Source organism: Pelobates fuscus, chromosome 8, assembly GCF_036172605.1.
Source record: "Pelobates fuscus isolate aPelFus1 chromosome 8, aPelFus1.pri, whole genome shotgun sequence".
Taxonomy (NCBI): Eukaryota; Metazoa; Chordata; class Amphibia; order Anura; family Pelobatidae; genus Pelobates; species Pelobates fuscus.
The window spans coordinates 136,903,472-136,920,190 of NC_086324.1; the positions used below are offsets into that span (position 1 = coordinate 136,903,472).

Below are 16,719 nucleotides of genomic sequence, written 5' to 3' on the forward strand. Positions count from 1 at the left end.
TCAAATAAAAAAATAATTCTAATACACCACCACTTTTTTTTACGAAAAAATATTCACATTCCCACTGCGTTTTTTTCTCTACTATTTTACTACAGTTAGTGCAATATCACTCATATCTCCTAACTCAGCTCAAATTACAGCATTTCCCATTCTGTGTAAAAAAATTTGAATCAAAAAGAATAACTAAATATAAAACATAAATGTCATGTTTTGAACTTGAAAATATTAAGTGATATATCTTTTTTTTTTCAGGAATATTCTCTATGGAATCAGAATCAAATTCATGCATCTCCCAAACAGGTATTTGATATACAGAACATTCATACTTTGTTACCAGAATAAGGCAAAATCGAGATATAAAATTCTAGATATAGAATAACTGAAGGGACACAATCAGGGTCAAATGCGTGGCCAAGAAAATAGCCAAATTAAAATTAGAATTGACTTGGAAATGTTTCCAACTTTAGTTTTTTTGGCCTAGATTTTGAAATACCCTTTGAATTCTGAAAAATCTCGGATTAGTTAATATCCCTGTAAAAATAGAATTGCTTCTATTATTAAGGCTTACAGCAACAAAAGCCTGCTAGTTTGCAATAGCAGGACTCTCGATTTCTTCTTTGTTGATTATCTATGTAAGATGTTCATTATATGTTAGTTGAGATGATTTGACACCATGCCTGCACGTGTTTTGCAAGATTTGCAAGTGTTTTTTAATTTTACAGCTGATTTATGAACAGACCCTTACATTGTAAGCTCTTTTGAACAGGGTCCTCATCAACCTATTGTTCCTGTAACAATTTGTAATTCTCTCATTTATTGTTAAATTTCCCCCTTTTTAAAATAAAATACGTTGGCGCTATATAAATGGCAATAATTCTAATAATGTATGTTGTGTTATTTTATCTAAGGTTTCACTGGATGTGCGGCCCATTTGTTTGTAATTATGTTATATTGTAAAACTCTCTAAAAATAAAATGATATACCGTATATGAAGTTTTTTGAAAATTCCTTTTAAGGTGTCTAGGTTTATAAATGATACATTAAACAGAAAATCAACATAAAAACTATGTTTCATAAAAATAATAATAATCTATAAATATCTATGATAATGTTTTTATGGTGCAGTAGAGGAAAATTCCAATGGTAAATATGTACTCTGTAAGCAGACAATTGTTGGCTAATAACTTGCAAAACTAATGGCCAAAAAGCAAAACTAGAAAATTATCTTCAACAAGCTAAACTAAAGATCCAAAGATTTTTTTTTTACTTTTTTTTTGTTCTGAAATTTGCTGTGAACTCCAGTCAACTGATCAAAAAAAGTACATAATATTTTTATAGCATTTTGTTATATTTTAAAAACTATTTTGCCCCAGTTAATCTTCATCTTTAGTAGATAAGTTTAATGTTCCTAATATTTACATGAATTTTATGAACCCAGATATATTTATGCTCATGTATCCACGTGATAGTATCATGCAAGGGAATATCAAATTATCTATTATGTTATTAAATAATTTTTAAGGAAAAAAATACCCAGTTTCACCACATTCTATTGCAAAGTGTCTTTGGTTTGTCTATATAGTCAAAATACAAGCATTTGGATTAACAATCAGCAATACTCCAACTTTGGGCCAGGCAACATTTCAAATATCATGAGAGTTGAGGTCAAGAGCAGTTGAGATGATAATTTTGCCTTTATATGTACTAAACAATGTCCCAATAGTACTGACATAACAGAAAAAGCTATATATTGAACTCAGGTCTAGACTTTTTTATTCCTGCAATAAAAACGTAATCATATGTTTAGAACAATTTCTTTGTGTCCAGTTCATAATGCTAAAATTCTTAAAATGCACATTCAACATTATTTTGAGCACCATGTAGTTATATACTGTTTTTATTTGCGCTGGTGTTAATTTATTCATTTTGTCTTGGGTTGACAGAGTCTTCATCACTGACATATTTGGTGGACACAACTGGATCTATGTCAGAAGACCTTTCTCAGCTGAAGTTGGTCAATGGTTGGCTCCTGGATAGTGTGTCAGCTCGATTCCCTTGTGGAGTTCGGCAGTATACAATGGTTGAATTCAATGACCCAAGTATGAATATTTAACACAAAAATATTCTGCCTGAAAAAAAAATCCCAAATTTATATTTTGTCTGTATATCTGCTATGAACATCAAAATTGGCCTTATAATTGAACTGCTTCTAAAATGAATATTTAAATTGAAGACCAAACTGCAATACCGCTCATGCTCAATATATGTTAACAACATGTTTTATTTAAGCTATTTGGAGAGGCAAAACAAACAAAGATCATTTAATTAATTGTACATATATTTATTAATGTGTTTATTACTGGATTTGAGCGATTAGCACCTGCTTTAAGTGCTAATGGAGGGGTTTAAATGTTTTTTGTATTCTTAGTTTTTTTGACTGCACCTCTGGTTGGATCTACTGACTAAATTAAATAAATTAGGGAAAGAATGAGGAGATGTGAACTCCAAGAATGTGGAAAATAATGTAGATTATAGTGGTTACAATATAAAAGACTTCAGCAGTATATATATTTACTAAAAAATCCTATGAGATGTCTAGAAAGGGCAGTTTATGAGATTATCATGTATATACTAGAGGGAACCTGGTAGACCATAATAAAGATAGAATCTGTTGTAGGGAAAATTCTATCAACATTCTCACAGTGAATTGGACAAAGATGTACACATTCATTTAAGTTTATTAAATTATTTTTTTATCGTGAGAACTTATTTTATGTTGATGTATTTTAGTAAAAGATTTTTATTTTACATTTAACATGTTTAAAAAAAAGGAAGAGAATATAAATCAGACATATAGACATCTACATTGATATTAAATGGGACATTGGTGAGTGTCTATGATTGTGTTTGACAGTGAATGAGTAAGGATTTATTCTGTAAACAGCAAACAAGGTGCAAAATATGGTCAGAATATTTGGGTTAATGGGCTCACAATATAGGCATTTGTCTTGCTCTTCTGTTTGAACCTTATCACTTCTCTCTCTTTGCTTCTATTTTTTTTGTCCAATTAAGCTACTCTTTAGCCATATTGCTATATTAAAATGGAATTGTATAACTGTCACATTTGATACACTTTGATGATATTCATTTACTTTGCACAGTACCTTATAAAAAAAAAAGAATAAAAAATAAATTAACCAGAATTTAAAAATAAGAAAATATAAGTTAGAGATTGACTATTGTGATTACATTTTGCAAAACAATTATTTAGGGTTGCCTCTCATGTAGACAGAACATATTAATATTTTTAATGTCATTTTGGGTAGGTATACTCTGATTCTCTCTGTAATGTACATGTGAGCTAAAACATCTATGAGACATGAGGACTAACCAAAGGGCTAGTTAAAGGGACACTATAGTCGCCAGAACAACTACAGCTTATTGAATTTGTTCTGGTGAGTAAAATCATTACCTTCAAGCTTTTTGCTGTAAACGCTGTCTTTTCAGAGAAAATGCAGTGTTTACATTACAGCCTAGTGATAACTTCACTGGCCAGATAGCTGTTAGAGATCCTTGCTGGGTCATGGCTGCCTAAAATACATCCAAACATTCAGTATCTCCTCCCTCTGCATGCAGAAACTGAACTTTCCTTATAGAGATTAATTGATTCAATTCATTTCTATGAGGAGATGCTGATTGGCCAGGGCTGTGTTTGAATCATGCTGGCTCTGCCCCTGATCTGCCTCTTTGTCAGTCTCAGCCAATCCTATGGGGAAGCATTGTGATTGGATCAAGCTACCACTGCTGCTGATGTCAGCAGACTCCTTGTTTTTCTGAGTCGAACAGCATGCAGAGTTACAGCTTCTGGCTTGAATACAGTAGGATTTTGCTATATTTATGGAGGCATGAGGGGCCCAGGGGGGCTAGATGGTGGTTTTAACACTATAGGGTCAGGAATACATGTTTGTGTAACTGACCCTATAGTGATCCTTTAAGTTATGCCCATTCTCATAAACTCTATTTTTGTATTATTAGAAATACCCCTTATAACAATACAACCTGCCTACTTGTAACCACTGGTAAAGTCCCCTGGTACTACGCAACCACACAGATCCATCAACATAGATAGAGTTCCATGCTTATGTACTTGCCCAGAGACAACCTGTTTCCAGCACTACCTTGCTATGGTGCATATTAATATAATGACAATGATGATGATTGAAACCAGTATGGCTTAATGGACCACTATAGGCACCCAGAGCACTTAAGCTCAATGAAGTGGTCTGGGTGCCAGGTCCCCCTAGTTTTAACCCTGCAGCTGTAAACTGCTATGTTTACATTGAGGATTAATTCAGCCTCTAGTGGCTGTCTCCGTGAAAATCACACTGAGATGACGCTGGATGTCAATGGGAGAGCATTGAGTAATGCTTTCCTATGGGCGGCTTGAATGCACGCGCTGTTCTTGCCGCAAATGCGCATTCGGAGGTGACGTCGGCAGAGGAGGAGCGTTCCCCAGTGCCGAAGGAGCCCGACGCTGGATTAAGGTAAGTGGCTGAAGGGGTTTTAACCCCTTCAGCTCAGCGGGAGGTGGGCCCTGAGGGAGGGGGGTACCTAATAACACTATAGTGCCAGGAAAACAAGTTTGTTTTCCTGGCACTATAGTGCTCCTTTAAGTATGCACAACTATATGCATGCATAGTACAAGGCATAATAAATTAAAGGGTTATAATAAATATCTGTTGATTGCTCTCTCTTAATTTGACGTCTAAACATAATCTGTGCACTGCTTAGCTCAATGTACGATATAGTTACATAGTTACATAGTTACATAGCCGAAAAGAGACTTGCATCCAACAAGTTCAGCCTTCCTCACATTTGTTTTTTGCTGTTGATCCAAAAGAAGGCAAAAAAAAAAAACAGTTTGAAGCACTTCCAATTTTGCAACACACTAGGGAAAAAAAAATCCTTCTTGACCCCAGAATGGCAGTCAGATTTATTCTTGGATAGTTACTACCATACATTGAAAGATTATATCCTTGAATATTCTGTTTTTGCAAGTATGCATCTAGTAGCTGTTTGAACATCTGTATGGACTCTGATAAAACCACTTCTTCAGGCAGAAAATTCTACATCCTTATTGTTCTTACAGTAAAAAAACCTTTCCTTTGTCTTAGACGAATATATTTATAGTATATATATAGTAATAAAGAAATTAGTATATGCCTTATTTTTTTGTATCTTTAAATAAAAAATATAATCTTATAACTTTTCCTTCTTAGCCACTGGACCTGTTCAAATCACATCCTCAAAGGCTGAGTTTGGAGAATTTTTCAATAACCTTACGGTACATGGAGGCGGAGATTGTCCAGAACTGGCAATTACAGGACTCAAAATGGCTTTGGAAGCATCACCTGCTAAATCCTTCATTCTGGTTCTAACAGACGCTTCTGCAAAAGATTATAATGATGAATCTTTAAAAAATGATGTCCTTTCCCTTATAGCCCAAAAAGAGTCACAGGTGTGTAGCTAAAACATTTTTTTTATATGCATATATGTGAATATTGTGATAATTAAATGTGTTGGATATCCTCAAAAATATTTTGACTATTCTAGCTATACATTTTTCACCAATGCAAGAGTTACATAGGAGTAAGATTTTTTAGCATTACCCTTTAAATAGTGCACAACAAAGCTAGGATTACAGGAGCATGTAGGGGTTGGGTTTGTGTTGACGTAACAACATAATTTCAATCACCCTGAGTCATGTATTGGTTGAGTTAATTAGACGACATGTAAAAGTGCTAAAGCAGTCTACACAGAAAGTTCTTGATCTGTGTTACATTGCCAAGAGTTTGCAATTCCATAGGGGTCTAACAAACACTTGGTTTTCAGTATAATGGTTAGAACAATAAAAGTACTCTCCTCAGCACTTGGAACATCCACTCTTAAGCCTGATATGAGGAATTTACACTAATCATTATTAACCTCAATCCTGTCCAGTCTGGAAGACAGTAATAGCCTAAGAGTACTAAGGGTTTCAATATGGGGTAGGGGAAACACAAGTTGTGGAACATTATAGTGCGCTACCACAACTACCACCAGCAGCACACCAGCAGCACAAAGAAACTAAGAAGTAGAATGTGACATAAAATTTTAGATATGACTGTGTCAACCAGATATAAATAAATATCATCTTAGAACATGGCACTATATATGGCACTAAAAGGTTCATAGCATTGTGAGATTAACTACTAATCAACTTGGGTCTTGGTTACCTAAAAATGATCTTGTTGCTGCAGAACTGCATTTGCCTGCTATGGTAAAGCATTGCGTGAGATAGAGGTCTATAATAACTGGAGAAGTGGAGATCTTCCTCCTGGCCAATCCCAAAACTAGCGATAAATTCATGGCAGTACTGCTGTATGTTATAGGAAGCCAAATGGGTCAATTATACTCAGTGTAGGCAGTTGAAACAGACAGTGCTAAACTTGACTGCGTACAGAGACAAAGGTGTTTTAATGCTAGTTCAATTGATGGGTTTGGATGCGGCAGATGGGCAGCCTTAAAATGTTCAGGAAACGTAACATCTACTGTATTGTTATCTCTTCATTTGATCCATCTAGATCTTCTTTCTGATCACTGGCCTTTGCTCTGATGTGAATGACCCTCAGTTCCTCGTTTACAGAGAAATTGCATTTCAAAGTTTTGGACATGTATTTCAAGTCAGTCTTTCAGAACTGGGGAAAGTAAGTAGAGTAATTATTATTTCGTTAAAGTTTGTATAGCATTATGTGTAATGATCACTCCCACCTAAGCATAAATTCTTAAGGGGTAAATAAATGTTGAACAAATCACAATAAAAATATAACAAAGAGAAATAGAATTTGGGGTGGAACAGCGCTACAGTACTGATCACAGAGGTGAAAGGAGCTGCACAAGGGCAACCCTCAAACCCTTCAATAAATCTGGGAGCAGGAAACAACAAAAATACAGGGTGCGCTAGGTGGAATGGGAGGTAATATAAAGGACAAGTCTCTGAAAATACACAAGGGAGTCTTGGGTAGGTCTTCTTAGGTTCTTGATGAGGTCCTCAGTGGTTGATATGAAAAACGGACAACACAGAAGAGAAAAATGCCACATCCTACATGTGGGGAGTTTTCAAATACCACTGTAAGCTGTTTTACCTAGAGCTGGGCATAGCTCTACCGATTGTGAGTTGGCATTTTTCTCTTCTGTGTTGTCTGTGACACCATCCTTAATTGTTGTGCCCTATTGGTCTTTCTTTTTGTCTAATTTTGTTTTTCATATCAACCACTGAGGACCTCATCAAGAACCTAAGAAGACCTACCCAAGACCTCCTTGTGTATTTTCAGAGACTTGTCCTTTATATTACCTCCCATTCCACCTAGCGCACCCTGTATTTTTGTTGTTTCCTGCTCACAATAAAAATATATCCGAACATTTTTGACATTCCTGCATTTGCTATAAGTTCTCAGGTTTAGCGCAGCACTGATCAAGAACCGACTTAGCCACTAAAGGGGCTCCCAATATTTTCAAAAGGTTTGCACCAATGCACCAATGGACCCCGTCCAGCCACACTGATAATATTGAAATTACACTTAAACAGAATCATTATCAATTCCATCAAACCAGAATGATGATGATTGGCTGATAACATTTGGAGAAAGTTAGACCAGAGCTTTCAATGTAGCACAGGTTGGACAGAAAAATGAGAAGCCTTGGATAGGACCGCGCGATGGCAGGCATGACATCAGGAAGGGCATGTATAGCAGTGCCCGAAGCTTCACCTGACACTGGATTTCAGGTAAGTAAAACTTCTAATGTTAGAAGGATTGGAATAACCCTTTAAGAAATAAGGAACAACAGAAAAGTACATAGTGGTGATGTTAGACATTGTTACATATTGTTTACATAACACATAATCCATTTTAATTTTCATGTCTCCAAGGTGTTTCACTACTTGGACTTCACACTTTCACGGCCAGTTAACAGTTCAACACAACTGTTCTCTGGAGAATACAATGGGGGTCAGCATTCAGACAGTTTTGCTGTTCATTATAACCTCACGGAATTAATTGTAACCATGGATGGGTTGATTAACTTCATAAAATTTTACAGACCTCAAGGTAAGCTACAATCGATTCTACAAACATTTTGTGTGTGCAGATGAAAATCAAATAAATTTGTCTTGTAAATGCATTAGTTTGCTTCACTCTTTTTTGAAAACTGTGTGCTTATATTTGCTTTATTTCAGGAGTTCCCATAAATTCTAAAATAATTGTGTCTGAAATTTGGGGATCCATGCACCGTATTAATAATCCTGTAATAGGGAATTGGAATTTTAACGTGAGTGGTCATGGTGCATTTTCTGTACGTGTTGAAGGTTTTAAAGGTAAGTAATGACTTTAATATATGGGAAATATATCCTATTGAGCATAATGGAGTAGTGAAGTACTATAAATGTATCATATTATTCTAATATAGGTAGCAATTTTTTACACCACAATTTGGGGTAATAAACTGACCGCGACTTATATGCTGAATGCAGTCTATATTCTATGTGTAGATATACAAGGGTGGAAAGGCAGGGTTTTTTTTTATCACAACACCACCAGGGAATACTATGTTCCCCTCCCTGGTCAGAGGTAAGAGGTATGGAGGGGTAACTAACACATGGAAAATAATAAAAATAATGTTTAATAATTCTAATGAAATATAAAGCTACTCTTCAAATCCCCCCACAGATCACAGTCACTATCCCACCTCACAAATATACACAGACTGCATTCACTATACGCAGGCACTGCATCCCTTACACACTATACACACAGACACTGCATGCACTATACACACACTACATTTCCTATACACGCTAAAGGTTACTGTAATTATAGTACAGGTTGCTTATGTTTATTTTTTCCCCCTAAATTTCTAGTCAAAATATATGGGTGCATCTTAAATTTCAGTGCGTCTTATACTCTGAAAAATACAGTATATAAAACATGCTATCTGCATAGTTATACACCTTATAACTTAACTGCCACCTCTCTCCTAAAAATGATTTCTGTCAAACTTTACATACAGTATAAAGTACAATAGGTATGATAATGTGCCATATAAAGAAAAAAAACAAAAAAACAGCATATTAAATGTTCTGTCATTAAGGTACAAAGGTGCACAAAAGGGTTGATTCGAAGAAAGGTCACAATAGTTAAAAGAGAATAATAACCCATGGTAATGATCGATAAAAAGAACATGACATAAATCCAAAGGCATAATAAAGTAAAAATAAAAACCAGAATAAGCCACCAAAATGTCTTGGGAAGTCACCTTTCTTATAATAATGAACAGGGAAGAGTGGGTGTGGTAGACGTGCCTGTGCTTGACTGAGTGAATCTTGGTAAAACACACTGCAACAAACACAACCTGCAATAGCTATGTAAGGTTTAAATAAACTAGAATAAAAAGATATAAATAGATAATGTGTATCGGCATTCCCTTCAATTATACATTTTTTGGTGTGTGTCTCTTTGAAATGCCCTTAACGGCATTTTGTTAGGGAAAATACAAAAACACACATTTGTATATATACACACACACAGACACACACACTCTCACTCACTCGAATAGTAGTTCAAATGGCAAAGCAAAATTAAAAAAAAAAGTCTAATAGTCTTTATAATGTTAGTCAAAAGTACTTGTAATGTTCAATTTCAATAAAATTAGACCTCCAAGAAAATCAGATGGAATTTGTGGAAATAACATTTAAATAAATTTTAAATAAATGACGTTTTATTGAACAATAACCTAAAAACACTTACACAATTTCAAAGAACTAGCGCATATCAGAAGTAATACTCCTTACAATGGTTCCTGTGACAGCAATCTCCACTATCACTACTTCAAGGGAACTGTCACAATAAACTGTAGAATGGGTGCAACATTAGATGTGCCTGCGCTACACGCAGGCCATTAAGGACATTGACAAGAGTGCTGAAACAGAGCTCTCTGCATAGCCTGACTCTAGTGGGCCAGCCTGCTTGAGTGGCAGACAATCTGACATGCATTCATGCCAGGTTTCACTGTTAACTCTTCAACCAGACCTGCTCTCTTTCTGAACAGGTCTGCCCCCCAAGCACTCTTGGTCAATGAGTGTGTTCCTGGTTCGGCCAGGCTTTATTTTATATAGACATCCAGATTCTCCTGGGCTGTAGTATTTTGGTACATGGATTATTTCTTTAAATAAGGAAATAAAATACAAATGAAAATATCATAAGCTAAACAAATATTATATGACATATACAGATTGAAAAACAAACAGTAGATCAAATAACTGAAGAAGTGAGCCAAAGGTGAAAAAGAAGTAAGGTTTAGTGACACAGTTATGGTTAAAGAAAGTTTGATGAACTGCCAATTGTATCAGAGGTGGAAATAGCATGTTGTTTATCAAACAGTATGTTGTGTGGATTATTGGAAAGTTAGCAACCATTGTACAAGACTTAGACAAGTCTACTGCCAACTCTTCAGGGTAGAAATATACAGAAAAGGTAAAGAAAGTGATACATGATCTAATGTGTGACTGTGTCTGAAAGATTACTCATAATAATTTTTCTCCTTCTCTTTCTTTCTTTTCTTGTAGCTACAAATATTTCAGGTAAGTGAGCCTCCAAAATATACTTATGCACATATACAAATAGTCTGATGCTTAATCTTTAACCTCGGTTACATTTTTTTTTAAAGTTGAGAATCACTGCAGTGCTCTAGAATATTTGTTGTTTTTAAAAGAAATACCAAACTTATAGCTCTTTTATGTTAGAGATGAAGTGATAAAACAGTAGCCAAAGGCATTATTCGGTGACTTGAAAAGTTTAATGGAACATCATGGTTTTTCCATTTCCTCAGAACATTTTACACAAACTTTGGTCATATTTCTAGGATTATCTCCAATACCCCCTATAAAAATGATGTATGCCTCTAGAAAACTTCCAAATCAAAGAATTGTCCTTAGTGCTTCATTGCCTATTAAGAGTTATCAGCACATGCACTGTTCCACTGAAGAATCCCATCTTGGTGGTGATAAGAAACACAACATCCAACAACTACTTACAAGCCCTACACTCTGCTCCCAAGGCACAAGGGGCTCTTGGAAAAATATTGAAAGAGCAAAGATGAGAGACTTGTAAGGTCTCCAGAGAAAAAGAATAGGGTAGGCAACATTTGGTACTCAGGATGTTGTAGACTACATTTCCCATAATGCCCGGTCAGCCAGTAACAGGGGTGTAAAATGTTCTCTACCCCTGGAATAGTGGATCAAAGCCTGAGGACACAAAACACCAAAAATAATTTTAGCACCCACAAATGGTGGTCCAATTCTTGAGAAGGAAGCAAAAGTATTTAAGTGGTATGAACTAGACTTTACATCTCCTGCTTAGAAAAGTGTCCTCTTGTTTTGGTGACTAATGGCTAAAGCCAGTCTCCTGATGAAATGTGGAGTGCTTTCTATGTCTAGGAATTAACGATGGAGAGCAAATTATAACCCGTCACCACTCAGTTCACTCCACAGTTATTTCCAGTGGTTTACAGCATTAGGGTATCATGGGCACCTAGGTGGTGCAAGTGTAAAGATGCTGGCTCAGTCAGGTTAACGCTTCACTTTCTAAACTGTGTAAAACATGGCATGGGGAGAGAAATGTGGATGAGGAAAGTGCAGTGGAGAACATGAACATTTGGAGGGGTAAAAAGCAATAGGAAAGGAAAGAATAACTCATATAAAACAATAGATAACCATATGGAGAGCTAAGCTGTGATGATTGTAGCTCTACAATAGCTAGGGGTTCACTTGTTTGTTGATCCTGCTTTAAAGGGAAAAAAAATATTTATTTTATATCCATGCTATAGCTGTTTGTATCAGACCATTGAGACGGCTGGGTGGATCACAATGTATGGGGCATGCAGGGAGATATTGTCAGGCCAGGTATTTTCAGGCACATTTAGGGTCTCTTCAGGGCACAGTTTTTTTCTAAATAAATTCTTAGTTGAAAAAAAAAAACATCAAAAGCAGTGGTGTCGGTCTTTCATAGTTCTGCAGGAAAAGACGTAAGCAAGATACAATAAGTTTACATACATATATATGCGTTCTTTGAACGCTTTTAAATGTGAAATCATGCCTTTCTACCATGTCTACACTGGTAAGAGTAATCACATTTTCAAATTGAGCACATTTTTGTGTAATATTAACTTAAATGTATAGCTACATGTAAATTGTGTTTCATTTGTTTAGTTGATGTATTTGGAGTGATAGAGGGATCTTTTTAATATTCTTGAAAAATAATACAATATTAATTTAAACTAATATAACTTTTCCCTTGTTTGCTTCCTTTTAGCTGCAGGAAACTGTTCGGAATGTCATCCGGATGCAATTTGTGAAGAACGCTCTGATGTTCGACAGTGTTCCTGCAAGGATGGGTTCGTTGGTGATGGATTTTCTTGCTCTGACATTGATGAATGTGCTTATTCCTGGTCAAACAACTGTTCTTCTACAGATATCTGTCTTAACACATTTGGTTCATACACATGTGACTGCAGAAATGGTTACATCAAAAGCTTTAGAAATATTTGCATTGATGTAGACGAATGTGTAAACTCTTCTCTAAATCGCTGTGATGTCTTCGCAACATGCTCAAATCATGTTGGTGGCTATTCCTGCACTTGCCGACTTGGCTACTATGGAGATGGCTTTGCTTGTAAATTTGATGAATGCACAACAAATGTGTGTGGTGAGGGGATGGAATGTATCAAACACCATGAATCTTACGAGTGTTCTGATCCGTGCTTTAACTACACATTACTCAACGAACCGTGGAGAAGCGCAACCAGTTCAGTAGGTTCTATATGTGACATTGATAAATTTGGATGGCACAGATTCACAGGCAGTGGTGGAATTCGTATGCCTGAGTTTTGTGTGCCTCAAGAGAGATGCGGTACCAATGCTCCATTGTGGTTAAATGGAACTCATCCTTTGCCATCTGAAGGAATTGTGAATTACACTGCTTGTGCTCATTGGAATGGAGACTGTTGCCTTTGGTCCTCATTTGTACAAATCAAGGCATGTCCTGGTGGTTACCACGTGTATAAACTTAATGGAACCCCATACTGCAGCCTTGCATATTGCACAGGTACAGTCATTGCATTTAGTTAAATTAACTTATTTAATTAAACAACAGGATGTTATACATAGAAGCCATCATTGTTTTTCAGCGTTTTTGTCAAAACTTTTATTATGTTACCATGCATGACAAATCATTCTTAAAGATCAACATTCATCCTTTAAGAAAATACATACTATAAAGCATCAATACTTTGTACTTATTTTGTCTTGAATTTAGATCCGTCTTCCATTATTGATACATGCAAATGTGCTGCTGATGAGGAATGTGTCCTAACAAATGGAACCTACAGCTGTTACTGCAGAGACAGACATGAAATCTTAGGTAATCTACAAAAATTCTCACAGTAAACAACAGAGATTCAAGGAAATCATGTAACATAGACTGGTCATAATGGGCAAATAGTATAAGCAACAGTATTTTCTCTACCCTTGAACAGTTTCTAGAACTTAATTTAAACAGCTCACATGGAACATCAGGTGGAATTTAGAACAGTAGTCTAAGTGTGGGCACATCAGCTCCTGTACTAAGCATATTTTCTGGTGTCCAATTTAAGGACAATGGCAAAAAATGTAATTACTCTTGACATTCTGAACTGACCAGAGCTGGTATCTGGATCTGAGTGTATACAGGAATAATTCAGAAACAGATCATGGGTAATCTAGAACTAAAATATACCTAGACATTGTGTTAAACAATATGACAGAAGTTTACTAGATAAGGAATTTATCATATAGAAGCAACTGGAATGTGAGAAGAGCAGTAATCTCATTATAAGGCTATGGTTCTGACCATGTCATTGGGTTATATGGAGTGAGTTGGGATAACAGAGGCTTACATTGGCTTTAACACCAATTAGAGAACTTTGAATGGACTTCATGACTTCTGCCTGAGCACACTTAAAAATACAGATGGGGGGGCGGGGCCGGGCCGCCGAGCCTAGCAGTCGCAGGCAAGCACAGCTCCCGCACGAGATAATCAATTTCACTTGAAAATCGTTAATTAAACTGAAATCAACGACCACCAACCTCGACCCGCAAAGCACACGGGCTACCGTAGCCGGGGAGAGGCTTGCTCGCGGAGTTCTAGGCCCCCGGAGGTGGGGTACCCTGCAGCAACCAGCGGGTGCCTGCCTGGCGGTGAGTGGAGTGGACGGCCGCCGCTCCACTATCCTGCCCAACGGAGCCCGGAGCACACAAAGCGCAACGGCGGACCCGGTCCTGTCCCCCCCCCACCGGACCGGGGGGGTGATCCCGGTCCATGCTTTAAGCTACACGCGGAGGAGCTAGCAGACCACCATGCAGGCCTCAGACACGCGGCCAAGATGGCGGAGGCCACGAGAGCGGTGATCGCATGAAGCCGACAACAGAAACGACCTGGCGCGGTACACAGGGTTGCCTGAACTTCACGACACACATTATTAAGCAGCATTAAAGCCCAGAGAAATTGCAGATGCAAGGTCCACGCTTACCAGCTCCGCACACGAGCACCGACATGCAGCCTGGACCCGCACACAAGATGGCGGAGACCAGCACTCTCGGACGCAAGACGACCTGCAGCCACCATCCGCTCTGGCACACGAGGCATTATCAGGTACGGGCACAGACACCCGGAGATACTCCTGACACAGAGAGCCCAACAAATACCGCTCACGGATACTGCATTGCTGAGAGGTCCGCACACGTTTCATCTGGGCTGGGTGCTCATTGGGACGAACCCCCCCCACAGCCTGCCATACACCCAGGGAGAAGCTAGGGGCCCGGCGGAACCCTGGGCCCACGGTCTTGAAGATGGGTCCAATGGCACACAGGCGCGAGTGCCCATCAAGGCCTCAGGCAGAGGACGGGCGGCCCTCGAAAGCAGCATAGCCAAAACAGAGACTCTGGTCAGCAGCTTAAAGGCATCGGAAGCAAGCGGGACTCTGGGTCCAGATCTGGCCCCCTGTCACTGGACATGTTGAGGACTAGCCTGAGTGGCAGACCATTGGTGGTATTTGCCCCTTCTCATGCTATCAACAGACCCAACAGACCCCCTTATGCCTCGCTTAGCATTTTGCATATTTAAATTGCCCACATAATGCACACTTGCTTTAGCAGGAAATGTCAGTACAGTGTTTTAGTTCAGAGTCAGCGTGTCCTGTTTCTGTTAAATATGTTAAGCCTTTGCATTGCTTTACTTTAGTCCAGATAACTGGAATGATAACCACAGAAGTTAACCTATGCTACTTAATTGAAGGAACAAATAATCCAGCACATAACAGCATACACGATAGCAAGTTCGAAAGTTAATACCGCAGTGTTATGGATCCCACTACAGCTTAGTTGAAATTTTTTCACTCCACACGAAATGCATAACAGCTTAACCGTAATTAATATTATGTCTGAGACAACCCGGTAGTATGCACGTTTTAAGCGCACCCAACGTGGATTAAATATTATACCATGAATCACCATAAGCGAAGTCGTAGCCTTTTAGTTTATTCAATTCTATTTACTTTATAGTTGTATAATACTTGACAGGCCCCTCAGGAAGCCTAACATACTGCAACCTTTCACCAATTGCTGTACCAGACCACATGCGATTTTATTATACGTGCTCTTAACTTGTTATTAGCAAGCGCAGTACCAGCTTTACTAAGTTGATTTACTTATACAAAAAAATACAAAATTAGGCATTGTTTAGCAGGAAATGTAATTAACGCTGTATTAACCCTAATCTGTATACCACTATTGCATTTCCCATCTTTTTGTTCTGTACCCTATTGCACATGCCTTAATAAAAGAAAGATTGACAAAAAAAATACAGATGGAAACAACAATGGGAGAGTGTCGGGACCACAATAGACAGGCAACGAGCTGACATAGCATGGATTAAGCAATTTATCAGAAAATACATTTTTGTCTCAAAGGTAGAGTAGCTGTGACACTACCTTTATGGTTGAGTGCTTATGTAAAGCAAAATATGTAAGAACAAAACGATTGAAATTACCTATTTTGCCACAGAACATTATTATTATATCATCACCTACAACTCTTTAATGTTGTGGATACTAAATAATTAGTGCACCTCATGCTTTAATATAGTCTTTAATAATCAGATTATAATAATGCAGATAAATTATACTGTAACACTGTCCAACCCATCGGGCACCATGCCCCTTTTTGTCTATGCAGAAGTGTTGGCTGGAACCACACTCAATCCCTAAGCAGCCACCCGGTGCTCCGGAGCAGGACCAGCAATCCCACAACAGCAAAGCAATAGAAGAAATATCTCCAGGCACTCAGGATGTTAAAGCCGCAACCAGTTTTATTAAAACAAAAGCAAGCTTGATAAAGACCTCTTGTTAGGTCGAAACGTTGCTGTCTTTTTTGTTTCAATCAAACTGCCTACATCCTGAGTGCCTGGAGATATTTCTTCTATTACTTTTTTTCTATGATCCAAATTTATTACATTTCACTAAGGGTGACTAATAACTTACTGGTAACCATGAAGGAAGCACACCACCATGTGGAAAGACTACTTAGTCCTTAGA

The 16,719-nt window shown here is 37.6% G+C and overlaps 1 protein-coding gene across 1 annotated transcript in view; it reads left to right on the plus strand.

Moving 5' to 3' along the window:
- The window catches only part of LOC134570873 (uromodulin-like), a 30,914-nt gene that overhangs the window by 1,078 nt on the left and 13,117 nt on the right, over positions 1-16,719 (plus strand). The window contains exons 2-10 of the mRNA XM_063428863.1: positions 253-300; positions 1,944-2,099; positions 5,280-5,518; positions 6,624-6,746; positions 7,970-8,147; positions 8,276-8,413; positions 10,661-10,675; positions 12,405-13,196; positions 13,407-13,511. Of these exons, the coding sequence (XP_063284933.1) occupies positions 253-300; positions 1,944-2,099; positions 5,280-5,518; positions 6,624-6,746; positions 7,970-8,147; positions 8,276-8,413; positions 10,661-10,675; positions 12,405-13,196; positions 13,407-13,511 (1,794 nt within the window). The remainder of the gene's footprint in view (positions 1-252; positions 301-1,943; positions 2,100-5,279; positions 5,519-6,623; positions 6,747-7,969; positions 8,148-8,275; positions 8,414-10,660; positions 10,676-12,404; positions 13,197-13,406; positions 13,512-16,719) is intronic.